The sequence below is a fragment of the Barbus barbus genome (assembly GCF_936440315.1).
Source record: "Barbus barbus genome assembly, chromosome: 10".
NCBI lineage: Eukaryota > Metazoa > Chordata > Actinopteri > Cypriniformes > Cyprinidae > Barbus > Barbus barbus.
The window spans coordinates 15864971-15891950 of record NC_136738.1 but is presented as its reverse complement, the minus strand read 5'-3'; the positions used below and the strand labels follow the sequence as shown (position 1 = coordinate 15891950).

At 37.0% G+C, this 26980-nt stretch overlaps 3 protein-coding genes across 4 annotated transcripts; 1 reads left to right on the top strand and 2 right to left on the bottom strand.

The window, feature by feature from the left end:
* Positions 1-338: 338 nt before the first annotated feature.
* On the bottom strand, positions 339-16876 carry gtf2e1 (general transcription factor IIE, polypeptide 1, alpha). The gene is made up of 5 exons (XM_079426901.1): positions 16793-16876; positions 15016-15658; positions 2790-2991; positions 2290-2528; positions 339-1599 (listed from the first exon to the last, which is right to left on the bottom strand). The coding sequence occupies exons 2-5, from the start codon at positions 15461-15463 to the stop codon at positions 1139-1141; spliced, it is 1350 nt and encodes a 449-aa protein (XP_079283027.1). The 5' UTR covers positions 15464-15658; positions 16793-16876; the 3' UTR covers positions 339-1138.
* A 334-nt stretch (positions 16877-17210) lies between these two features.
* On the top strand, positions 17211-24454 carry lcmt2 (leucine carboxyl methyltransferase 2). Of its 2 annotated transcripts, none has more exons than XM_079427053.1 (14): positions 17211-17284; positions 17686-17810; positions 17903-17984; positions 18068-18257; positions 18501-18657; positions 18889-19078; positions 19688-19795; positions 19893-19980; positions 20062-20298; positions 21599-21826; positions 21909-22006; positions 22411-22598; positions 22703-22838; positions 23450-24454. In XM_079427053.1, the coding sequence occupies exons 1-14, from the start codon at positions 17243-17245 to the stop codon at positions 23621-23623; spliced, it is 2043 nt and encodes a 680-aa protein (XP_079283179.1). In that variant the 5' UTR covers positions 17211-17242; the 3' UTR covers positions 23624-24454. The 2 variants fall into 2 exon arrangements, with proteins under 2 accessions (XP_079283179.1, XP_079283180.1); XM_079427054.1 differs by having other exon boundaries at positions 17224-17284; positions 17692-17810.
* On the bottom strand, positions 23747-25937 carry LOC306875612 (gamma-crystallin S-like; the record flags this gene model as incomplete). The annotated part of the gene is made up of 3 exons (XM_079426299.1): positions 23747-24019; positions 24818-25060; positions 25929-25937. The coding sequence occupies 3 exons, from the start codon at positions 25935-25937 to the stop codon at positions 23747-23749; spliced, it is 525 nt and encodes a 174-aa protein (XP_079282425.1).
* Between the last annotated feature and the right edge of the window lie 1043 nt (positions 25938-26980).

Sequence of the window (26980 nt, the reverse complement as noted above, 5' to 3'; positions counted from 1 at the left end):
TCTGTCTGGCTGCGCGTCAACGCACCACAGATTTTATCTCCCGCATCGTCTCATCCGAGCATCATCTCATCCGCAGCTGCACCAAAGCACATCCCCGGAGACTCTGTTCCCAATTCAATTACATGATCACACATAAGAGGTCAATTCAAACATTTTTTGGCAACAGTCACTGCAAAACCAACCTGTTTTCCTTTCTAGGCAAAACAGGAAAAAAAGACCATTCTGTGAATTCATTTATGTGAAATAACAGCAGGATTCTTGTTTATGAAACTCATCTATTAATTCATATTCATCTTTCATTGAGGCTGCTGCACACACAGATTCATGAATACACAGATTGAAGTTTTCACACTCAGCTTTTTATTACTGTAAAACATCTAACAAACTGAAGAAAAAAAAAAACATTCTTTTTCCACTTATGGATAAACAAACAGAAGTGAGTAATGTCCACTGAGGCAGAGATCAAAAGAAGAAAGTGCTAATTTCTGCAGTGAAAGGAAAGCAATCATACACTAAACAAACATATCTCATCAAAACTCCATTTAATATCACATCAATGCAGTCAGCCAAAAACAAAATCGCTTGTCTTTCCTTTCAAACTGCAAGTCCTGCTAAATACTGTTGAGAAAAAGAGCCATGGAAAAACGTAAAAGCAAGAGGATCCAGAAATGTCTCGGTAGCTTTGAGCAAAACAACATTTGTCACATATTGTCATTCAAAAGTCAGAAATGTCAGAAAAGCCCCAGAAGCCTTCAGTTTGGGGTTTTCTTTTGAGTAAAACCGCCCCAGAGGTTACTGCAGCAACACTGTTATTCATTTGGACGTCTCTGAATGTGGCAAGACCGCAAACAAACTGGAAAGGTAGCGCTGTGAGCGTGTTTGCCAATGTACGATACTCTTGTTTACAACCGTGATACTTTGGTATCATTGGCACCAGAGTAGTTTCATATGCAAATATGGCAGAGGGATGAGAAAAAAGAAGAACGGTCAACGATATAACACTACATTTCTCAGCTCTGGCACGTCGCACAACACCGTTTGAGACTGTGCAATGGAGACCAATCGAAACTATTCGGAAAAAAAAAGAAAAACAAAGACAACAGCGAGAACGAATGTGATGCAGACAGACATGATGAACTCAGAAATACATGTCCTGGAAGAGGTTCTGGCCCATCTCAATGTACGCCTCTTTCTCCTGAGCGCTCATCTGTTCCACCAGCTCGGGTCTCTGGCTCACTTCCCTGTAAGGGAAAGGTCTTCCCCCTACCATAACCACAGGGTCGTCCCCGACCTCCTCGAACTCATCATTATCATCTTCGTCCTCCTCATCCACTTGTTTTCCTGGCTGCAGGGCTGTAGCGTTGTGCATAGTGTGGGCTGGAGCCTGAGGCGGCAAGTCTTCGTCCGACTCACTGGTATCACTGTCAGAGTCGCTGGCGTTAGGCGCTGGAACGGTTGGTCTGGAGACGACAGTACCTCCTGGACCAACTCCGCTCCTCTTCTCATGAATGAGGAGAGCCAGCATCACCTCCTCGTTCTCATCCTGTGCGGCTCCTCGTCCAGTCATTACCTCTTGGGTTACTATAGAGTCCTCGCCAGCTGGTGTGTAAAAATTGAAAGAAAAGAAGAAAAATTAGGGTGAATTTAGATGCATGTTTTCTTCACCATAAATGTGCTATACTTTCTAAACTTTCTGAAGCCAAAAGACAGCTTTATAGGAACAGGGTGTAATTTTTCAATGACAATGTTGCCTTCCAAATACTCAAATTTCACCCACACTTCCAAACCTATGAAGTATGATGCATGCAATAAATTAACTGTACATTTGGTTTCTTCTCCTCTTTCGTCCATGATTTTGAATATGCAAATTAAGTTTTTTTTTTTTTTTTATATATCATGATATCATGATAGGTGAAAGCAAAGTTCAGTGAATAATGACATTACATTTATGTTTATTTATCATGCAAAGCTATTTCATGGCTTTTAAAGTCTTGAAATCTGGAATATAGAATAAGTCAAACAGACTACTTTTATTGTACTCTTTTGGCTTTGTAGTTAAAAATAAAAGGAATAAAAAAAAGCATGACTAGCTGTAGCCGCTTACATATTGTATTAAATATCTGTTATGTTACATCAAAAAAAATACAAAATGTTTGGAATGACAAAATATCCCTTTCAACCAAATAGATAGGTGTATAAACAAGAGGCAAAACAAAAAAATGCATAAAACAGTGTTAATATGCAACCATTACCACAAAAAACACTTTCAAAATAGTCTATGTGACTCACGTTGCTTCAGAGCATCTGTCTCGCTGTACGCCCCCTGCACTGTGCTCTCCGTCAGCCATACGGGCCTCTCTTTGGGGGCTTTTCCCTCAGTAGTCTGGCCAGGCTGAGGCTCCTGGTCTTCCATGCTGATGACCACATCCTGCGAGTAGAGGTCATACGATGAGCCTTTGTTTTTCCACACTTCCCGACCAGGTTCCCCTGCACCAGCTCCTCCTGCGGCCTGGGCGGCCCGCTCCCGACTGTGGAAAATAGCAAAGGTGAATATTTTGTATAAATTTTAGTATAGAAAACGTCCATGTACATTCTTGATTGCTAGTGTTTTTTTAAGCATTAAATATTAAAATCTTATAATAAATAAAGTATTTAATATTCTTAATTTTAAGTTTAAGTCATTTTGTGTGCTTTTGTCATTTTTTTAGTTTTTATTTAATAGCTTTAGTTGAAAACAACACTGTCTCGCGCATAAAACTGGCCACTTTAACTGAACAGGAGGTGCTGACCTCTGTTTTAGGGCTGGGATTTCTGACGGTTCGGGCTCCAGAAGATCAGGGGACAAGTTGATGTCCTCCGTCTCTCGTAGCAATACATAGATAGGCTCAATCTGCTCGTTGAATCTCGCAACCAGAGTGCGGGCGTCTTTCTTTGGTACGGCCGATTCGTCCTCCTCTACTTCTGTTTGACAGAAGGTACAGCGGAACGTTCCTGTGTTGGAAAAAAGAAGGTCATAAGCACAAAATATCAAGTGTTGAAACATTCTGCTTATCAACCCTTATTCTCAACCACTTCACTTCACCACACCACATTCATCATATTTGGCACCTCCAGGTCATACGTTTTGGAAGTTAGAGCCCAGAAAAACTTTGTTAAGGGGCTTTATATCTCCGGTTTCCTGTTAGCCAGAGGCAGGGATGTCCCCTTTTCCCACAGACATGGTGCCAATTGTGCAGTTGAAGCAAATGCCCAATCTGGCCCCCTATCCTTTGGCGTTTCCACCAGGCAGATTTGGGACAGAAAATTTGGCTGTGCTCACCAGGAACCACTAACATCAGTAGCCAGGGGGTGAGAAAATGTTGCCACCATACAAAGTTTTCAAACCAGCAACAAATCAGTCTGGCTAAACAAGACTTTCTCATTATAAATGACTACCTATGCTCTGGAATTGGCCAATGCTGCACACTGAGTCTAAAATAAAAATACAACAATGTTCAAAAGTTTGGGGTTGGTAACATATTTTTGGAAGTTTTTGAAAGAACTACACTACATTGATTTGATAAAAAAAAAAAAAAAAATTCTGAAATATCATAACTTTTTTTAACATGTAATTTATTTCTGTGTGCTGAATTTTCCTAATATGTAATGATCCTAATATGTTGATTCAGTGCAAAAGAAACATTTCTTATTTTAATAAAATGTGCTGCTTAATATTTTTATTTTAAAAAATCATGATGGTTTTTTTCAGTATTCTTTGATGAACAGAAAGTTCAAAACAAGCACTTATTTGAGTTTTTTTTGTCACAAATGTCTCTACTGTCGCTTTTAATCAGTTGAAACATCCTTGCTGAATAGAATAATTCATTTTCACTTATGGCCGTTTTATATCAAAAACTTGTGGTTTTATTATTCTTAAAATAAAATATTTTATTGAAATAAAATAGCGCTGCTTTTAAGGGACTACAAAAAGAATCAGGGTGCGGTTCAATTACAGTTCAATGCCATCTAGAGGATGGTGCCAAAACCGCTGATGACCATCTAATATTATTGAAACAGGAAAGAGGAAGAACAGTCACAGACACAAGGACAAACATGCACGAACACACATTCAGCCCCAGAATTCACTGGCGGTTCCATGGCAAGTGAAGCTGGTCTGGTTTGCCATCTGCTGCTGAAGTTATTTACAGCCTTCTGACATGAACACACACAGCAGGGCCCTCTGTATGAGTGTGTGGCGTACTCCAACTACTAGCTGAATATAAAACATGGCTTGACATATTTTACATATGTGTGTACTTAGCATTTAATGGTCAGTCACAGATGGTGCTGATATTGTGCTGATAACCTTCCTTTAATAGAAGTCTTTTATTTAGAATGCCACTGTTTTGCTATCATGAGCCAGCAATATGTTTTTTATGCTGAAATACTCCCATGTTATATGCTGAGTGCGTGGTGAAACAGCTTCCGAGTTTCTGGCCTTGAGGGGAATCGAACGAGTAAACGATTCGCCGCAATTTCCATTTTAAAAGCTTTGCTGGAAAGTTGACAACAAAATCTGTGAAGCCGCTCCTGAAAAACAATCACCTCCAGCTAGGCCTTTTTACTACAGATGTCTCCTCTGCCAATACAGAAGTGGAGGGCAAAAAAGAAAACAATTTGACAAGCACTAAGAAAGAGAGACAGACAGAGAGAGAACGAGAGAGAGGGAGAGACTTTAAAAAGAAAAGAAATAACGTTCAGGTGAAGGGAAGATAAAAAAAAAAAGGTCTCCGTCACATTTGACAGCTCCAGAGGAAGTATTGACAAGCCCAGAGTGCAGAAAACTATTTTACTGTAGCCCTCCTGGTCAGTCAGTCTGTCTGCCTGTCCTCTCTCGCTCACACACACACACACACACACACACACACACACACACACACAAAAGCGATAAGAAATGCAGAGATAACGGGCTGCATTTTAAATGTTTAAATAAAGATGAGACGATATCAAAAGGCATATAAACACCATGCATTGTAGAAGTAAGGGATGCAAAGCAAACACATTCTAAGGGGCCGTTCACACAGAATGCATTTGTATTTTACTGCACTGCCTTTTCATTTTTTTTCTACGTAAACATGCACTTAACTGTATTTGACCGTCGCACTTGCATCTCAGACTACACACAAATGCAGCACTAAGAAACACAGCATTGAAGTAGTTCAACTTTTAAAAAAAAAATTTTTAGTAATACTACAGCGGGTTTTTTTTTTTGTTACACTACCATGCATCTCACATTTTTAAACACAAAAATTATTTTTTTCCCCCAATGTTTTTCTATATAAACATAAGCTAGATGACATTTTTGACCATTGTGTTCACGTCTTTCGCAGTATCTTAGTTATTAATAGTTTTTCTATGTAGGTCTTTGAACGCTGTACCAAGTCTCGCTGCTTTTCTAATGTTGTGTGTATGAGCGCTGCATTTTTAAATTGATGTTAATGCATCTTGTGTTCTTTTCCTTTCTGCTGTTACATCTGCTGTTTTTAAACATAAGAATGCATTCTGTATCAACTTTAACAGAGTCTAAAAAGGCTTTGCTCATTTGCGTTACAGAAGTAGCGAGATGCATCTCAGTGATCAAATATGTGAACAATAAAAAAAAAAAAAAAAAACGCTGGAACGCAAAAACGTTATAATTCTAAAGTAACAGACAGAAAGGAAGTTCGCTAGCTCAGAAAGGAAACTTTACTACATTTTTTCAAAAGGAAGCACTGACCCACAGGGATGTTATATTAAAGGGTTACTCCACCCCAAAATGAAAATTTTGTCATTCACTTACCCCCATGTCATTCCAAACCCTTAAAAGCTTTGTTCATCTTCGGAACACAATTTAAGATATTTTGGAGGAAAACCGGGAGGCTTGTGACTGTCCCATTGACTGCCAAGTAAATGACAAGGTCAAGGCCCAGAAAATTATAAAAAACATCGTCAGAATAGTCCATCTGCCATCAGTGGTTCAACCGTAACATTATGAAGCTATGAGAATATTTTTTGTACGCAAAGAAAAAAAAACAACAACAACAACAACTTTATTCAACAATTCGTCTCCTCTGTGTCAACGTAACTTTTCTGGTGAATAAGTGATTAACAACAAAGTTTTCATTTTGGGGTGGAGTAACCCTAAAAGTTTTTCCGTTTTTCTTTTTTAAATGCCGTTAGAGGCTCCCAGCCATAAGAATTCTGCAAATCCAAAGGACAATTAGCAATATGGCACATGCACACACTCACTTGTTTGCAGTCAAAGTGTGCACTGGGTCTGTGCGTACACACTGTCGCAATGATCTAAAGGAACATGGCGCGGTGCTGTTAGCGTGTAGGCATACATTAAGGATTCTGTCGGGGAAAAGTGGGCTGGTGCCTTTGTGTTGATAGTTATTGTATTATCCATGACATATGAATACGTCTGGTTTAAATTACATAGCACTCACTCCAGTGATTCAGAGCTCTTTTGAAAACAGGACGGTGCTTTGTTCTGTCGTCTATGCCAAAGAACTAAAGGACTTTTGTGATCAGCCCTTAAAAGATGAATGCAGCATCATTTCAGCATTTGAGAGAGGAGAAAGTTGTTTCATGATGGGGTCTGAGCAACTGTGACAAATGTACCACACTGATTCTAGTTGCAGCAGCGCCAATGCAATAATAATAATTACAATAAAAATACAGTTAACTGTTCTCCTTTGGAGGACTGTATATAGATGACTTCTAATAACTGTTCTGGATTCAATACAAGTTAAGCTCTACAGACAGCATCTTAAACCTGATTCAGAAAGGATTAGTTTTCAGGACAGAATGTCCAAAATCAGTATCACACATCATCAGTAATTCACACTGGATTTGCAATGTCTGCAGGAAATGCCCAGATGGGCATATCTATTACATTTATGCGAAGCTTTTGGAAATTACTTGGGGTTGGTAAGATTTTTTTTTTTTTTTTTTAAAGAAGTCTCTTATGCTCACAAAGCCAGAATTTATTTGATCAAATATTTTATTCAAATATAAAAAGTCTGTTCTCTATATTAATACTCTATTTTTGATGAATAGAGCAGCAATTATTTGAAATAAAAATATTACTTTTGATCGATTTAATATATGCTCTTTTAATTAAAAGTAATGTCTTTTGAAATATTACTGACTCTGAACATTAAACAGTAGAAAATCATGTCTATACAATACAATAAAACTGGTGACATTAGCAAGACAGTAATCCTATACACTGAAGTCTTGAATCAAAAAGACATTGAATCAAAAAGACAGACAACTGATTCACGTCTCAATCTTATTTGTCTGTTAGAAAAAAAAAAGTCATAAAATGTGTGGGCATGCTTACAATTCTAAAATTAGCTTTGTTTTAAAATAGAATGAATGAATGAATGAATGAATACACTGCTTGTCTTAAATAAAACACAATTTCTTAATATTTTACATGGTTAATATCAAATGCATTAAGAAACAATCAATTTTTGGTAGTTCAATTACTCTAAAATAAAATAATCTGTATTAGGGCCAAGGTTATATAACATGCATCATTTTAAATAAAGTGCTCACTGATTAAAGCTTTCTCCGAAAATGATGTGAAGAATTTTCTGGTCTCTTTCCATTGACAAACATCCACTCCAAACAGGTGCAGGACTAAGGAAACAACACTATTTAAATGTCTGAAAATGAGTTGATTCACTGGCTTTTCCTGATTATGGATAGCATGCAATATGCCAAACATAATACAAATCAGCCATTGAAAAACCCATATTTTTTAAATCTACATATTGGGCGGTTACGGCCCTGCTGTATGCACGTGTGACTCAGAAGGAAGGAAGACTAGAGGGAGATAACAAAAATGAGGCAGCGTGAAGACATGCCGAGATGGGATCAGCGAGTGACTTATTACCGTGCAAGCCTGACCTGTCAGATCTCCTTATCTCCCCTAACACCTCACCAATCAAAGAGATTTTCATAGATCAATTTTTTTTGCTCAACGAGGGGGGACCTGGATGTGCTTGACCAATCAGATCAATACACTCTCCTGTTCTAAGACGCAACTAAGCCACCTAAGCGCAAAAAGCAGCATGGGGTGAAAACAGCCAATCGCAAAACATCCACATTTGAGCCCACTCGGAGGACAAAGAACACGGGGCATCATGAAACTCATGTTTAGAAAATCCTTTCAGGGATACTAGTCCAGGAGAGAACATGGGAAATAAGTATGTGTACAATAGCAGGGTCTACACAGGGTTAGGTGCTTCATCATTGGCTGTTCCGTTCTTCTGCTCTATCCCCGCCAATCCTCCTGATGTGTATCCTAGCAACAGCTTTGCCTCCCTGCCTGCCAGTTTGCTTTCAGCAGAGGTGAGGGTGAACACATGCCACGTGCTCTTTACCTGCCTTTCTATTCCTCTAACACTCATCACTCACATCTGACACCACTCTCAGTCCTCCAACGCTCTCTCTCTCTTATTTATGTTCCTCTCATGCGTCCATCACTCTCTTAAACTTATGCTTTCTGTACAGAGGAGTTCTTCCTGCCTGTCCGGTACAAGACAGTCTTCATAAGTCCTATGCAAGACTCTTATATAAATGTAGGCTTCACACATATAATAATTGACATGAAGTCAGGGACAAAGACAGAAAAAGTCCACAGTTAATCATTAAACTAAACAATTCCCCGCAAAACCTTAATCAGAATCATACAGCGAACACTGTAGTCAATTACAATGCTTGAGCTGTGTGTTTATGATTCACTGAAAATAATGATTCATAAGAGTCATTTGTTCAAGAATGGGATTTCAAGTTTTGTGATGTATGGTTTTGGTTCACTAAAAAAAAATGGCTCATAAGAGTCATTTGTTCAGTAAACGGATTAAGGTTGTCACTAAGGATTATTTTGGTAATTGAGTAATCAGTCGATTATTCTGATGATTAATCGAGTAATCAGTAGGGGTGGGAGAAAAAAAATCAATTCACCTATCGCGATTCTTTTGAAAACGTTTTAAAAATTGATTGGTTTACCTCAGAATCGATTTTTATTTAATTGCTTTATTTTTCCTAAGAGGTGGTGGGGAGAAGTTTGCGCTTTGTAATTCCAACAGAGGGCAAAATGTATAGGTGTGTTGGACTTTGATGCGGTGCTTTGATGTCATACAACGATCATTGTGCGTGCGCAGTGCCGCTGAATTAGATGACTTCATATATGTTTCAAGCCAGCGCGAGAAAGCAAAACTATGACAGAGTCATGTGCAAGTTCAGGGTTTTGGTACTTTAAAGTTTCATGGTTCAAGGTACTTTAAATATACACTTTGTATGTGTATGCTTCTGAAATAAAAGTTTAGAAAGATGTGATGCATTGTTTTTGTTAATGACTCATCATATACAGTCACTTTTAAGGGTATAATCAACTATTTTCTATTGTCTAGTCTTTAATAAGCAAACAAAAATCACAATAAATTGTAATATCGAATCGCAATAGTGACTGCTAAGATGTGTGTTTTTTTTTTAATTGTGATAGTCTGTACATTAAGTTTATCATTCAACTTTTTCTCATGGTCTAGAGTTAAAAACAAAAATCGCAACACATAGCAATACTGAATGGCAATACTTGATCGAAATTCTTCTTCTTCAAAAAAAAAAAAAGTATCAGCACCCAAGTATCGTGAGAGTATCGAATCGGGAGGTAGCTGTATCATCCCATCCCTAGTAATCAGATAATTTTTTGTAAGCAAACAATAGACTTTACAATGACTTAAAATACACTGTGTATTATACACATATAATAGCAATGAGGCAATAACAATTGGATCAAATAAAATATCAAAAGCAAGTAATCATATGGACCAAAACAATTAAAATGCACAATGTAATAACGATATAATCGTAACTTATGTACATTATTTATTATATCAAATGCCTGCAGAGGGTGCCAACTGCCTGACGATTGTTTTTGCTCTTTACAGCGCGATCTAATCCTAATTTAAAATACTGACTAAACAACAATTAATTGAAATGTCCACTTAATCTTTTATATTTGGCCACATCTTTATGATAGAAATGCTACAGCCACTGTCATTTCTTGAACAAGAACATGTGGACATCAAAACATGCAAACTCAGAGCAAGGGTTTAAACTTATTTTGAAGCCTTCTGTGGAATGCGCCACTTCTAGTATTTTGATAGTTAATCGACCCGGGTAAATTGTAATCGAGGGGATTTTTTTGTAATCGGGTACTTGATTTTAATCGAGGAATCGTGACAGCCCTTCGTCAAGGAATCTAACTATACTGATCATGCTGTAGATTCAGTAGTGATGTTACGGTGCTAAAAACACTACTGAAAAAACATACACTGGCTGCATCCGAATATGCTTACTTCCTTACTATACAGTATAGTAGGCAAAGCAGTGTGTGAAGTAATATGCATTCAGAAAACAGCAGGCAAAAAGTAATTTGCTACTTCTGGCGAGATTCTGAAGTGCGCATCTTATGATAATGGACGCTTTACTGTCCCATGAGGCCACGGGAGAGGATTTGAGAACTGCAGTGAAGCGACTTGACTAATGCTGTAGGTCACATGATGACAACATAAAAAATGTAGTACAATTCCTTTCCTATTACACACATTTATATAACACAGAACATACTTTTTTAATGGTTTGCACAGTATTTATTCAGACGAAGTACCTATTCTGATTTCAGACACAGCCACTGTCACCGTGTTCCAACTCCCATTCCTTGGGCAGCACTGCCAATAGAATTAAAATATGCAATATCATTTTACAGTACACGTTAAATTGCTGATGACCAGCTTAAAAAAATAAAACCTAGTCATCAAACCTAGTGATAGCTGCGGATACAGAAAAAGACTATACACAAAACATTGTTTATATGGAGCAACTCAACACTCAGGAAAAATCAGTGCCTTTTTTAGTTATTACAATTTACATTTTACAACTCCTATTACACACATTTTATTACTGAAGAATTGCTTTAATAAAAATATGAGCAGTGCATTTCTGTTAAAGCCCTCTGGTTTTCTTGTCTGCCAGGCATCCATTGTAAGTCCATTACTGTTAACATTTCCTATTCGTTTACACTGAGGTTTGAAAATAGCATAGATTATTCCTTTAATTGATAAAACCACATTAATATCTTTTAATGAGGCCTAAGTATTCAGTCAATTCCCAACAAACACTGTTCAAATCTCTTTTCATAGCCTTTAAAGGTTTTATGAATGTACATACACACTTCATGTGCATTAAAAACAGACGTATTTGAAGATAATTAAGGTAAAGTGTTATTCAGTGACCCTAAAGACGAGTCTTCAGTGTTCAGTGGTGTTGAGACACTGTTCTTCAGACTCTCTTCTCATTTATTTTCCTTCTGAACACAACAGGTTAGATCAATTATACATGATTCAAGACTGCTGGAATGGACTCAAACACACACACACACACACACACACGCTTAAACAGGGATGGCCAGCAGTGTGCAAAGCTTCACAGATACTCCCTCTCTGAAACCATTATAACACAAGTCACGTCAAGAGCAGCACTTGTGTGTGCGTGTATTGCTAAGTACATAAATCAGCAGCTGTTGAAGTCAGAAGTGTAAAACAGTAGACACAGAAGCAGAAAGGCATGATGATGATGCCAATGCGGTGTGTTAATCCTTACAGCCGCCTCTACGAGATTACAGCCTGTTTATTTTTGAACCTACTAAAATAAAGTTGCATTTCTGTTCCTGTCTGTGATTACTGCAATTCAGCATCAGTCTCCAAGTGAGGTTCATTCTAGTGATGGGTCGTTCTTGAACGATTTGTTCATTTTGAACGAATCTTTAATGTGACTCGAGAAGAACGAGTCGTCTCGGGGAGTGATTCGTTCAGTCGCGCATGCGCATTGCACAGCATTCTCGGGTTTGAGTCGTTCGTTCATCACGTGACAGCCCCATACGCTTAACCAATGCAGCCTGAGCCGGAAAGAGAATTGATTAGTTCTTCTATATCGAGTCTCGGGTTTGAGTCCTTTGTTCTTTTGTCACGTGACGTGACAGTTTTGGACAGAGAAATTAGTTAATTTACAACCTTCCTTACAAACGGGTGCATAGTCATTATTATTATTAGAATTATTAGTATTATTATTTACTCTTACAGTTATGTGATGCTTTTCTGGTCTCAAATTATTGCTTTTAATTTCTGTCACATGGTTCTTTTCCATAACACCATGTGGTAAAAAAAGATAATAACGAGTTGGTTAACCTCTTCTTGCACTACACATATACCTGCACATTTAGTTTTGTTTTATTTAACTGGTTTGCACTCTATCTATTCTGCCATGTGCCTTATGCCACTTTATCTCTTTCTTTCTTTTTCTACAAACGTCCTCATTTGTATATCTGTATAGTTGTATGTACATATGTTTAAACTGTATTTATCTGTATTTGAACGTCTACTGTCAGTGTTTAATGTTAACTGTATGCACCAAGGGTCTGAGAGTAACGCAGTTTCAGTTCTCTGTATGTATGTGCCGTACATGTGGAAGAATTGACAATAAAGCAGACTTGACTTGTTATGCTTTGTTTTTATTTTTTTTTTTAGTCTAATCTTCATAAAATACAATACTTTGTTGTATTTATTTATGTCTTTTGAGTGAACCCTTTAGATTGGACTATAGTGTTACTTACTGTACTTTTGTAACATATGACACTTTAGACATTAACACTCTGTACACACTCCTGAATTGTTTTTTATTGTTTATTTTTGTGCCAGAAAAAGCTATAGCAAAGAGGATAACTATTCCAAAATGAATTTAAACTATTTAAATAAAAAATACAAGAAAATTAAAATATACTAAAGCCACAGAGCCTTAAAAAACTAAAACAAAATACTGCACAACAAGCTAGGCCTTTTTTAAATAAATAAAAAAATAAATAAGCTTTAAAATAACACTGTGGCTATATTTTAGAACATGCTTTAAGGCATGTTTGCATTCAAAAAAATGAACAGACCATTTTTATTTCTAGGAAAATGCTTATTACACATATTTTGATAATTTTATGATAATTCTTAAATATGATCCAACATACAAAAAATACAGTTTTACTTTATGGTAGCCTATTTGATATGTACTGATCCGTCAAGTGGTCACGTGACAAAAGAACGAACGACTCAAACCCGAGACTCGATCAAGAACTAATCAATTCTCTTTCCGGCTCAGGCTGCATTGGTTAAGCGTATGGGGCTGTCACGTGATGAACGAACGACTCAAACCCGAACACTTGTCAGATAAGAGGTGGTGCGCTAATCATAGACTAAAGACCCAGGTAAACAATTAAGTAATATTTTCTGTTTCATATAGCATAGTTTTGTATTGTTTGTAGTGTGATAAACGTTTGCATAAGTAGTAGATGTGTTTGGAAAGTAACACAACATTTGAATTATATTTTGCTAAAATGAACGAAATGACTCGAAAAAAGATTCGTTCATTTTGCTGAACGAGACTCAAAGGTCCGAGTCGGTAAAATGATCCGAACTTCCCATCACTAGTTCATTCAAGTGTTGAAAACATTTCAAATTTTGACCTCTGCTGCCATCATGTGTCTGAACACAGTTCTGCCAAAGTGTGGATCAAGCGACTTAAATCAATTTATCCCTCACTTCGAGATTACAACGTACTTGGCTTAGGATCTTCACGATGACACAATCCCTCAAATGTGAAACCATCTTCAAGATGGTTTCTTTTGAATCTTACAAAACCACACAGAGATTACAATAGGCAATGTAAGCTTTTATGTTCATTGTATACGGATCTTACGAAGATCTGAGATGACCGAATACCTGAGAAGAGATGATGCCAACCCCTCAGAGGACCTCAGATAACGCCAACCCTTAAACAACATACAAAACTATGAAACTTTGCTATAAGTGTATTCGCAACATATAATAATTGCAGTTAATAGTGTTCACCGTCTGTTTGATTACATGTCATTAACTGAATTTTGTTTTGCATGAATTTTACTGTACATTTCTGCCATATGGACATCAACTTGACATAGTCACCACTGATAAACTTAAATTTTCTTTAAAGCTTCTTTGCAACAATTTGTATCCTGAAAAGCGCTATACAAATAAACTTGAATTGAATTGAATATACATGAACAATTCAGCCAGAATAAACCAGATACTTAGATTCGAGAGTATTTACTAATTGATTTCATGATCATGATCACACAGTAACTTTGACCCATTGCTCACATTACCATTACTAATAACACTCAAAAGAATATATTTGTTCCATGAAGGGAATCAGATGCATTTTAATTTAGTACACTTGGTTTGCTTTAAATTATTTTAATTCCATTTGACGAGCCTACTACAGATGGATAATATGACCAAAATCTTGGGACAGTAAGATTTTTATGTTTTTGAAAGAAGACTTATGCTCAGAATGGCTGCATTTATTTGATAAAAAAAAGTACAGTTAAAAAAATAATACTGGGAAATTAATCTGTTTTCTATTTTAATACATTTAAAATGTAATTTATTCCTGTGTTGGTAAAGCTAAAGTTTCAGCAGCCATTACTCTAGTCTTCAGTGTCACACATGATCCTTCAGAAATCATTCTAATATGATGATGATGGTTGATGATGGTTGTTCTGATTTTGCTACATTTTTCAGGATTCGTTGATGTTTAAAACAAACAAAAAAAAGTTTAACATTATAAATGTCTGTATCATTTGTGAAGAATTGAATGCATCCTTGTGGAAAAAAAGTATTAATTTCTTTCAAAAATTAATCTTACTGACAAATGTTTAAACAGAGGTATATGTGCAAATAACAACACAGTTCTGCCCACTAATATGCACTCGGCATGTATGTACTGTAATAATGCCTAACCAATGATGTCTTTTAATAAAAAATCCCTGAAGGAGAGCTTATTTGATCGTGTGTTTATAGCATTCAAACAGTTTAAATCTTCTACTTTCATACTCACCAGTCATGGGGTCAAACAGCTGGTTGGCCTCAAGGTCAGTGAATGTGTTCGTGCAGCAGGGGCAGCGGAAGGAGGCTCTGTTAGTCGAGTCCCGTTCATCCGTCTCAATGCGTCTGCGCATATGGTCCAGCTTGTACTTCACCACATTAACCAGCAGCCGGTAGTTAATGAAATAGTAATTGTGTCGTGTCGTCTTGCCGTCAGGTGCCGTCTCTACACGCATACGACATTTTACAAACTTGTCAGCCTTGAGTGTGTTCAGAATCGAGCGCAGCTGCTTGCGGTCAAACTTGAGCAGTTCCAGCATGTCCTCTTCACGTACGCAGGGGTTCCGGATCAGCACATCCAGAGCGAGAGCATGCTCGATGCCATAGAAACCTCGCACAACCTGCTTGGCCAGCCTTTTCAGAGATGCAGGGACCTCTGTGAGCAGCTCTGGTTCAGTCATGATGGAGAGAAGGGAAAGAGTAGAACTAAACGAGGGAAAGATGGAGAAACAGAGCAAAAGCAGGATGTGGAAGTATTTTCAAGACCAAGAACGATATGTTTTTAGGAAGAACGGGAGTGGATTGTAATAGGAAGGGTCAGCTCGTCTGGTATTCAAGAAGGTAATCAGGTGGAGGACTTTGGGATTGTATGAGGTCTGTGAAAAGTGGAAGAACAGAAAAAGAGATCATTTATGATCCAATAACTGTCTATATATGCATCCAAATGCCAACAGTTCTATTTATTTATTTTTTTAACTTGCCCGGCTACAAATTAGTAAAGTTTTTCACAAAGTAAGTAACTTCAAAGACAGCTAGAATCATTTAATGCAATATATTACTGATTTATTAATAATACTCATTACTATTTTGTTGTTCAATAATAACTCAGATTCAATAATAATGATCAATTCATGTTAGCCAAATAGATAATATTACTTTAATGACATTCAATTAAACACAATTCACAACAACAACAATGTTAAATCTATTACAGAAAGCCTGACTGGAAGATTTGTTCCAAAATGACAGCTTTAACCATTAAATATTAGCAGAAGCTGGGTTTAGCTGGGTTTTAATGTTACCAGCAGATGTTCATGTTAAAAGAAAGCTTGGTCACACGTTATATTAGGTGGCCTTAACTACTATGTACTTACATCAAACAAATTGTGGTCATATTGTATTGCAAAACACTTTTGCTACCATTGAAGTGGGTTACAGGTAAGGTTAGGGACAGGTTAGGGTGGTATGGGTAGGTTTAAGGATGGGTTAAGGTGTATCAACAGTGTAATTATAAATGTGATTACAGAAATTAATTACAGATATAACTACATATAGGTATTTTTAAAAATATAAGTATAATGTAAAAACATGTATGTACACAATAAGTGCATTGTATCAAATTATTAATTTAAATGTAAGTACATAGTAGTTAAGGCCACCTAATATAAAGTGGGACTGAAAGCTTAAATACAAATGTGAGGGGGCTCTTTTTAGGAGTCATATTTATTCACTCAGTTTCAATCACTGTAAATTAAGAGAGAAGAGAAACTTAGTAATATTTATTAGTCATTAACTTCGGCTACAAATGCATAATGTATTAATTAAATGAACCAAAACAAAGTGACAGTAAGTTAACTGTACAGCTCACTGCCCAATGAAGCTTAATATATCTGTTGAGTTTAATATTAGATTATCGAAACGGAGTATAATGAAGGATACAGTTAGATTAATACAGTCGTAAAAATAAACAACACAAAAGCCTGAATGATATGAATAAAAACAGCTCAAACCTTTAATTTTCCTCCTGTTTAGATCTGAACAAGTTTCCTAGTTCAGCAACACGCTGTCGCTAACGTTTAGCGGAAATGACGCATGAGATGTTGCTGAAAAGTCCAGGGACGATTAAAAAATATTAATTTAAAAGTGTATTAATTATGAATATAAATTAATTATGTTAGTATATTTAATATAGCAAATAAATGTTAATATATTTATCTCGAAACTGTAATGCAATTTTAAACAACAACTATGTGTTATATCTATTTTGCTACCATTATTTAATATACCGATCACCGGGATATAAACTATATGTGTTTTTGACTCTGAATTGATTTATATATTTATTTATTGCATTAAATACTTATGTGAGGTTATTTTTGAAACGCTTTTGTTATTAAATAATGTGCACCCGCTTCCGCTTTTGTGCTTCCTTGTTGCTGCTTCCACGTGTGTTCAGAGTGATGCCAGTAAACAGCAGAAGAGAGCAAGGAAAAGATGCTGCTGTGAGTCTGACAGTATTTATGTTCTGTTGGGTTTCATTGAAATCAGATCAGCTTAGATCCGAGAACTTTAAAAAGGTCAAATATGGCAGTCAAAATGATGTTATACCACTAGTAAAAGGTGTCAATAATATCACGTACCATGGTAATTAATAGTAATCTACTGTTTGGCCCATAGTAAGTACCCTAGTAAAATTGCAAATAAATTTGGAAATCAAACAATATATGGTATTGCCGATTCAGTCACCATAATATGGTACTACCACAGTGCCTTTTAAAGAGCAAAATAATAGATCATTAACTTTATTTCAGTTATATTAATATATATGTAATATATGTTGTTCCAAACCTGTATTACTTACTTTCTTCTGTGGCATGAATTTTTCATTGACATTTTCTCTCAGGTGCAGGGGACTAATGACAGCAGTGTGGTCAGTAAGGTGTCAGCAGCGGCACAGGGCTACTTCCACGATGATTTCCTCAAGCATTTTGTGTGCAAGGTGTCAAGAAGAGCTCCTCTTATTAATAGGTAAATATTTAGGAGACAGTTCTTGCTCCTTCAGTGATTATATTTTCATAAAAGAGATATGATATTTCTGATGCATGTATATTTTCTCTCAGAGGTTATTATGTGCGCTGGAAAGCAGTCGATCACTGTGTGAAACAGTTTTTCCATGCCACTAAATCCTGCTCGAGGAGACAGGTGGGATGATATGTTCACGTTTTGTGTATGTGTTTTACTGAGAAAAAAATAATATCTTGATCATATTGTTCTCTTAATCTCAGATTCTGTCACTTGGAGCTGGGTTTGACTCCCTGTATTTCCGGCTGCATGCAGAAGGAGCTCTTGGAGGTGTCACAGTTTTTGAGGTTGACTTTCCAGAAGTTGCCCGACGCAAGGCTGCCTTGATCTATAGCAATACTTGCCTGAAGGATGCGTTGCCAGATTGGGAGACTATCTCAAATCTGCAGACTAGTAGGATGTTCACTGTACCACATATTAATATATTAATCTATTAATATTAATATTACAAAACATAACAGCTTAAATTGTACAGTACTCTTTATAAACTTTATTATCCATAATAAAGTTTATAAAGAGTACTATACAATTATACATATATGTGCATATTTTGCTAGCAATCTTGTCCAACCCTGTCTTTCGTCCCTGAAATGTAGTTAAAACATTTGTGATATTTTTTTTTTTGCTTATGTGTAGATGCTGTGTTCATCAGAAGTGATCATTATAATCTCATTGGTGTGGATGTCAGGAAGGAGCAGGAGGTGGAGGTGACTCTGAGCGGAGCTGGACTGCAGTGGGACGCTCCCACACTTGTTTTGTCAGAGGTCGTGCTGACTTATATGGAAACACAATGGTGAGAATGTGAATTCAACTTTAACTTGAATTGCAATGATTGTGCTCCTGAACTATTAAGCCTTGGTGCTTATTCCATAGCTTGAGATTTGAGTCTCGCCTGCAACGTATCCTGATCTCATTGCTATTCTGTCTGTCTAATAGCTTTCTTTTAGTTTCTACTAAAAACAGGCCATATCAACAGTTGAGCAAACAGACTAGCTCATTTTGAACTTTTGGTGATTTTCTCCAGGTCAGATACTGTGATTGGCTGGGCTGCCAAGTTACTCCCACAATCTGTGTTTGTGATGTATGAACAGATCCACCCAGATGACCCATTTGGCAGGGTGATGCAGAACCACTTCCTGAAGCTCAATTCTACCATACACGCTCTCAAACAATATCCAGACACTGTCGCTCAGATTCAGAGATTCATACAGAAGGTATGCCTCAGAGTAATGTTTCATACCCATTTCATTTTTTAATACTATGTAGCAATGTAATAAGTGGGATTATGTAACAGTTTATTATTCAATATATACATCTTCAGATTAATAAAAGACCTGACCGGGTCAGTGTCGTTCGGGTGTATTTTATGATAATGACTGGCTTACTGTACATAATACCTATATATATTTTTAACTATATTTTGTAAACATGAATGAAATCATTTTAATTAGCTCATGTTCATTTTTTAAATTTGAAGGTTGTATTGACCTTATTCATGAAGATTTCAGTGTTAAGGGCTGAAGCGATACAAAGGTAGATAATATATACACTATGATTTTTTAGCAATAATTAACAATAAACTTTTTGAGTTTAAAATTGATTTGAAAATTGAGTTGAAAAAATTTCTATCTCAAATAAATGTTTTCAACACTTAATAAAATGTTTTTGTGCACCAAATCAGCATGTTAGAATGATTTCTAAAGGATCATGTGACACTGGAGTAATGACTGCTAACCTAAACCTAAAAAGAAGTTTAAAAATCATACCATCTTTTAAATGCTTAATTGTCAATAAGACAGGTAACTGATCTTTGTCTGCCACAGGGCTGGGAAAAATGTGTCTGTCTGGATATGAACCAGTTCTACTTTGATCTTCTTCTTGAAGATGAGAGGCAGAGAGTCGAGGGACTGGAGCCTTTTGATGAGTTTGAGGTGAGGAAACAGCCCTAATCCCAGCAAAGACCTTTGAGTTGTCCCAGAATCACCACTGGATCTGACCCCAGACCTGTGTTTATCTTTATGATAACAGGAATGGAACCAGAAATGTTCCCATTACTTCATCCTTACAGCCTCCAAAGGCTCTGTGACCAATCAAGCCCTTCTCACGCTACCGAAGGGTAAGTGTTGGTAAGATATTTGGTATTATGTGTATCACTTGGTGAGGCAGTGTAGTAGAGGTACATCTCTTTCACTCCTAGGGTCCTCCATCCCTCGCATGACTCCTCAGTGGTCTGAGCGTCCTCCCCTGGTTATTCAGGCCATGTGTGGGTCTCCGAGTATAGAGGCTGTCGGTATGGCTTCTGCTATCCTGGCACCTGGAATCATCTTACTCACCGGAGGCTGTGGGAGAAGCGGAAGAGACACAGCAGCGAGGGTCCTGATCAAAGAGAAGGATGGCTGGAAGTGTGCCTGTGTGGAAACTCATGGAGATAAAGGTAATTTGATCAGTGCTTTATTAATTTTTTTGATATTTTTTTTATTTGACCAGTGCTTTAGGTATCAATGGAACAAGTAAGAAGTGGGTTAAGCAGAATTAAAAAGAAGAAATCTGCAGGCCCTGACGGTATTAGTGCTGGAGTTCTTAAAGCGTGTGCTGATCAAATATGTTGGGTAATTCACTATATTTTTAATTTGAGTTTGCGCTTAGAAAGGGTATCTGTTTTATGGAAGACATTGTGTGTAGTACCAGTCCCTAAGAAAACTAATCCTACTGAGTTCTCACATTATAGAGCAATAGCTTTTTGAGAGGTTGGTCTTAAATTATATTAAGCAGTTATTGTGTGCTGCTGAGGATAAACTGCAGTTCGCTTACAAAACTAGTGTTGGGGTTGATGATGCAATTATCTATCTTTTATATAAGTCTCTAAGTCATTTAGAGACTTCAGATAACACCGTTAGAATCACATTTTTTGACTTTTCTAGTGCATTCAACACTATCCAGCCTGCATTACTCAAGAATAAATTAGAAAATGCTGGATTGCTCCAGAGTATGGTCAGTTGGTTGATGTACTACCTCTCAAATAGACCACAGTATGTAAGGATGCATAACTGTGTGTCCCAAGTAGTTACGTGTAGCACTGGTGTTCCTCAAGGAACGGTTTTAGCTCCGTTTTTATTTACTTTTTATACATCAGATTTTCAGTACAACTCCAAAAACTGTCATATACAGAAATTTTCAAATGATTCTGCAATTGTTGGCTGTATAAAGGATCATGATGAGAGTGAATATAGGGAGCTTTTAAAGAGTTTTGTGGACTGGTGTGAAACAAATGGCCTTAGGTTTAAGGCTAGTAAGACCAAGGAAATTGTGGTTGATTTTAGTAGATATCCTCATAAAGTGGTGCCAGTGAATATACAAGAGTCAGAAATTGAGATTGTCATGTCATATAAGTACCTGGGTGTATATTTGAATAACAAGCTTGATTTGTCTGGCAATACAGTACAGGTTTATAAGAAGGGTCAGAGTCGCATTCATTTATTAAGGCGACTGAGATTATTTGGTGTATGTCAGGTACTGTTGAAGACCTTTTATGATTCTGTGGTATCATCTGTGATCTTGTATGCTGTCACCTGCTGGGAAGTTATTAATAGATTTTTGGTGATATGAAAATCTGTAGGATTTGAAAACTATGTAATCTCTAAGGTTTTGTTTAATTTATTATTAAACAATTTGGTGTAGAGACCAGTCTAATTATGTATATATGCATATCTTTGTCTTATATTTCTTCTCCTAAGTGGTTAGTCTTTATCAGACATTGACCTCTATCCCTGGAGGTGGAGCTGTCCTCTTCGGTGGCAGAACTTCTCCACTCAATCCAACAGGCAGTGTTGTGTGGGTGACCTTTGACCCTGGTAACAAGCAATCCCAAAGTGCTGTACAGCTGTCATTTAAGAACATGGTTTGTACCGGAACTGGTCCAAAACCACGATGGCGTCACACATCAACCTTGATATCTTATAAAGGTTAGAGATTGTAGTCTAGTTATTTTTCAAAATGTTATGATTATAATTAGCAAAATAATAACTTCTTTATGTATCGTTCCAGATCAGACCTTTCTGTTTGTGTTTGGAGGACGTACAGAGAAGGATCCAGTTCTAGGTGATGCACATTTCCTGTGTTTGCAGGACAAACACTGGACTGAGGCATGACTTTCTCATATTTCTCATATTAAAACCTATTGAAACATAAACACAAACGGGTACACTACAGTTAAAAGTTTGGGGGTTTAAGTTTCAGCCGCCATTACCCCAATCTTCAGTGTCACATGATCCTTCAGAAATCATTCTAATATGCTGATTTGGTGCTCAAGCATTATTTATTAATATTATCATTGTTTAAATCTGTTTCAGGTAATAAATAGCAAGTTCAAAGGAAGCATTTAATTAAATGTCTTTACAGTCACCTTTGGTCAATCCATCCTTGCTGAATAAGAGTATTAATTAAAAATCATACTTACCCCAAACTTTTACACAGTAGTGTATATGCATTAGATTGTGTTACCTTGGAAGGCCAGCATAATATTACTACTTTTGTGTGCTTCAATTAGATGACAGTTGTTGGCGCTGTTCCGGAAGCCCGTCATTCCCATTCTGCTTGTCCCTATGGAGGGGGGCTTGTGGTATTTGGAGGTTTGGGGAAAGGTGGCAGACCTCTCAGTGATGCTTTCTACCTGAGACCCACATCATCAGGTTTCTGCTGGGAGACAAAGAATTTACATCCACTCCCAGTACCCAGGTTTGAAACAACTCACTTATTGGGTGTGGAAGAATGAAAGTAATGTTATGAAGATGTGCCACCTCTCAGTGATCAAAAATCACAGTCTTGGCCTCTATTTTCAGATATTCTCACTCAGCCCATGTAATTAATGAGAAGTTGGTTGTGGTTGGTGGAGTTTGGCTTCAGGCTGATGGAGTACCAGGAGTTGCTGTAATAAATCTGAGTACTGGGAGCTGTGTGGAGATCCAGCTGGATATCGTAAGTTACTATGCTCATGGACTCTAGCAGTTGTTAATGGTTTATTATAAAATGGAACATTTTGGCTCTAAAATTCCCTGGGATAGGCATAATAAAACAATTCTGACTGTATAAGCCATTTTCACTGCTGTTGTACAATCCAAATATGCATGTGTAATAATGCAGAAAGTTGCTATGTTGTGTGTCGACCATGAACAGCCTACAGATAATTTAACTACAATAGAAGGATGATTCTGAATTCGGATGGCACTATTTCCATCATTCATTGACTGGAAAAAAATCGCTCTGAAAGTGATCCCAAAAGTGTTGTCCTCTCTTTTGTTGGGGTGTGGAGTTCTCTTTGAGAATTTGAGTGATTTTTAAAACTTCATGGTTGTAGTTATCAGTAGGCCTTTAGACTTATGGACAATATAACTTGATGAAGGACTTTTTGATTATTGATACTAATAAATTGAGTTGGTCATTGGTCAAAAGGTGTGGGACGCCATTTAAAAAAACAAAACAAACAGTGGGTTGTGGAACCCACAACCCACAGTTTTCATATGTAAAAAAAAATAACTTTAATTTATTTGTCATTGCTTATCTTTTTTTCTAATTATATTGTATTTCAGTCATCTGTGCCTTGGCCCCTGATGCTGCATTCATTCTGCTCTGAGCTGCTGGACTCTGAGGGGTCTGAGATGGTGCTCATTGGTGGAGGTGGAAATTGCTTCTCATTTGGAACTCACCTCAATCTCCACCCTGTAACTGTAGATCTAAAGCCAATACTTTGCTATCCATATTAGTCTAAGTACAAACTACAAACAAGCAACAAATGTGCTGCTGAGTGAATCTCCAGCCAAACTTTATTTCAGCTGGAACTTCAGTGAGTCACAGCCAAATAGCCTAAGTAATGTGACACAGGGACATCACTCAGTGAAGCGACGGAAAGACTGCACGGTGGGACAGACTGCACCCCACTCCACTGGTTTGCGGTAGTTGCCCTTCTCCAGGAAGTACTGGTGGCCACGGTAGTTGGGATGCTCGTAGAAGATCCAGTAGCCATCCAGAACTTTGCAGGAATTGACCTCTCTCAGACGGAACCTCTCCAGCACAGATGGACAGTCTTCAGTGGACTCTATAGCCTGGCCTGTGAAGTCGGGTTTGTCGTACAACTGAACCTTGTACTGCATTCCACTTGTCTGCACGGGTTGGATTTATTTGGGTTTGGGAAGGGAAAAGGGGTAGAACAATTTGTGCATGAAGGTTGGAGTTTGGATAAATGGGGCAACATGACAAAAATAATATATGGAATAAGATGGCACTAGTTTTGTGAAAGTCAGTTAACTATGTAATACTTTAAGACCTTCATAAGCATGTTTTGTAAGTTAATGTACATTTTTATCTTGTTTGCCCAGTTTGATCTTGAAGTTTTTTGAAGCATTTTGAAGATATCTGTTAATATATATTACAGTATTCATGCAACAGAGCTATTCGTTCAGGGCAGAAATGTTTCTGATATTTTATAGATTAAACGTATCATACATTTTTATATGGAGTTGTATAAGTGTAGGAGAAGATTACCTCTAATGTCAAAACAAAGTAAATTAAAGAGAATTACATTGATCTGAAATTTTATTTAGTCCTCTGTATGATCTATTGACTAAACCAAGCTGAACGTTTGCTTACAGTACACATGTAAGTTTGGTCTTTCAACAAGACTGAATCAAATACTGCTGACCATATGGACACTGATTTATTGGCATAAACCATGTGGACTAATTAAGTTAAACTGACGTAACAGTTAGAAAAGGTCTGTGCATGACTCATACTGTCCCAGGCTTTAATTGAATTCAGTTCTAACACAGCATTGTGAAACAGCTTCATCATTATGCCCAGTCTAAAAACATAGCAAATCATATTTGTTCTGCTCTATACACTATTTAAGTCTTAGAAAAAAAACTCACTAATGCACAGTTGAATGTACTAGTTGAACTTACAAAGCGGATGAGCTTGCAGGAACTGAGACAGTCATTGAGGCCCATCCAGCCCAGGTATTCAGGATAGTCTCCTCTGGTTAGCAGATACCGGTTACCCGTGTAGTTGGGCCGCTCGTAAACCACCCAGGTGCCACTTTCCACACGAATAGAATTGCAGCAGCTCAGGTAGGCATGGAAGTCAGAGCAGTCACTGTCACACTCATAATGGCGGCCCTGGAAGTTTTTGTCCTCGAAAAACACAATCTGAGAGACAGCAAGATAATGTTCCAGAGCATTTTTATACTTGAATGACCACTTAACATAATTTCAAAATGGTTAATGTTTTTGGCAGTGTTCATGCTGGTTTTGGCTGGTCGGCCAGCAAGCAATTTACATTTTATCTTGTCTGACCAATGTGACCTTGCCATTAATTGGTATCCACTGATTTGTTATGGACAATTTTCAATATATATTAAAATGTAGATCAGCTACATTTTAATATATCAGCTGGTCTACTTGCAACGTTAACAAGTTTAACAAGCTACCATAAGTATTAACCAGTTTATGCCAGCAACCAACCAATATTGCACATTTAAAACCACAGATGACCATCTTAGTTTCCAAATAGCCTGATCTGTAATTAAAAACAGTTTCATAAACAATCTAATTCAACACAGTCCTAAAGTACTGCTCTGACTGCAGGCCAAGATGTTTAGAAAAGGGGTTCTAGAAAATAGGACTTTTAGAAAATAGTTTTAAAAGTCAGTGTCATCATTTAGGCACTGCATTGCATTGAAGTATACAAAAAATATGCACATTTAAATTTCTGATGATGTCATGAAGTATCAACAATATAGCAGCACTATTTGTTAGGTAGACTTTAAATGCATTTACCCAATGTATTATTTTTCCCTAATTTGTGAATGTAAAGTTAATACTAAATATAATATAATAAACTAATATATCCATATCCAACACATTCATACATGTGCATTCAAACTAATTTGCTGAACTAAACAAAGATTCTACACAAGGTTGAGAAACCTTGATATATATATATATTAAATATAAATTATGCAGCTGCACTAGATTCAGCTTGATTTCTGTTATATTCAAGTGATTTCCTACTCACCCTGCCCATCTTGAATACTGTATTTTGTCTTGCCTGGGGAGGTGGTCTGAGTGTCTGAGTGAATGTTTATGGGGCTGTTTAAATATGCAGCTCCCAATGTCAAAATGACGAGCAGGGGAGGGCCAGATATTCACTTTGTCATGAAAATGAGATCCAAAAATCGATTCTAGCACTATTCAGTTTTTTTTTTCCAGAAAAGCAAATGGGGATTAAAGGATAATGACTAGCCTGGCACACACATTCATTCACCCTGAAACAACACAGCACCCAGCAACTGGACCAAACCACAACAAACACCGCACACTGGCCAGCACCTGATGCCAAGAGCACTGCCAAATAAAGAGCCCAGACTCAGTGGATTGTATCATGCGTTGCTGAATGGCAGTCATTACTCTGGCTCAGCACTTTTCAACAGAACAGTCACTGGCAAATGAACCAACTAACTAAACTAAATCTGGAGAAAATGTAAGTGGTTCGCATATAGACCATTGAACGGGCAGTGATAATTCAGGTTTTAAAATGAGAAATCTACAGTGAAATACTGTATTTAATAAAGTAACCTATAGTAAATATATCCTGCACCAGACATATGCGCACTTCACTGCTACCAAGTATGCAAAAAGCATTACGTGTAAATGAGTCAGATTTCTGAATACTCAGTATTCATGATAGAGTCATATACTCAACTGCATTCATGGAGATTATAAAGTGTGCAGCCATCTTTCCGATTAAGCCAAGAGACATAAGGAGTCATTAGATTCAAAATATTTTTTGACCACTGATCAGGGTGCTCTTCAGTGCTGTCAACACTAAAAGTTCATGCTTATATTGTTCGATATCAACATGGTAGAAGTAGTGTGTATTTAAACTAATAAATTACATACCAGTGTTGAGTTACCTAAAAATAAAAATATTAAAAACCTTTTTCAGTAATTGAAATAAATCTGAAATTAAAAAAGACAGAAAAATAAACTTTATTAAAAATCTGAAATGTTACCTTTCCAACTAAGATTAAATACTAAAATTACTCTGAAACAAAAACAAATAAAGCT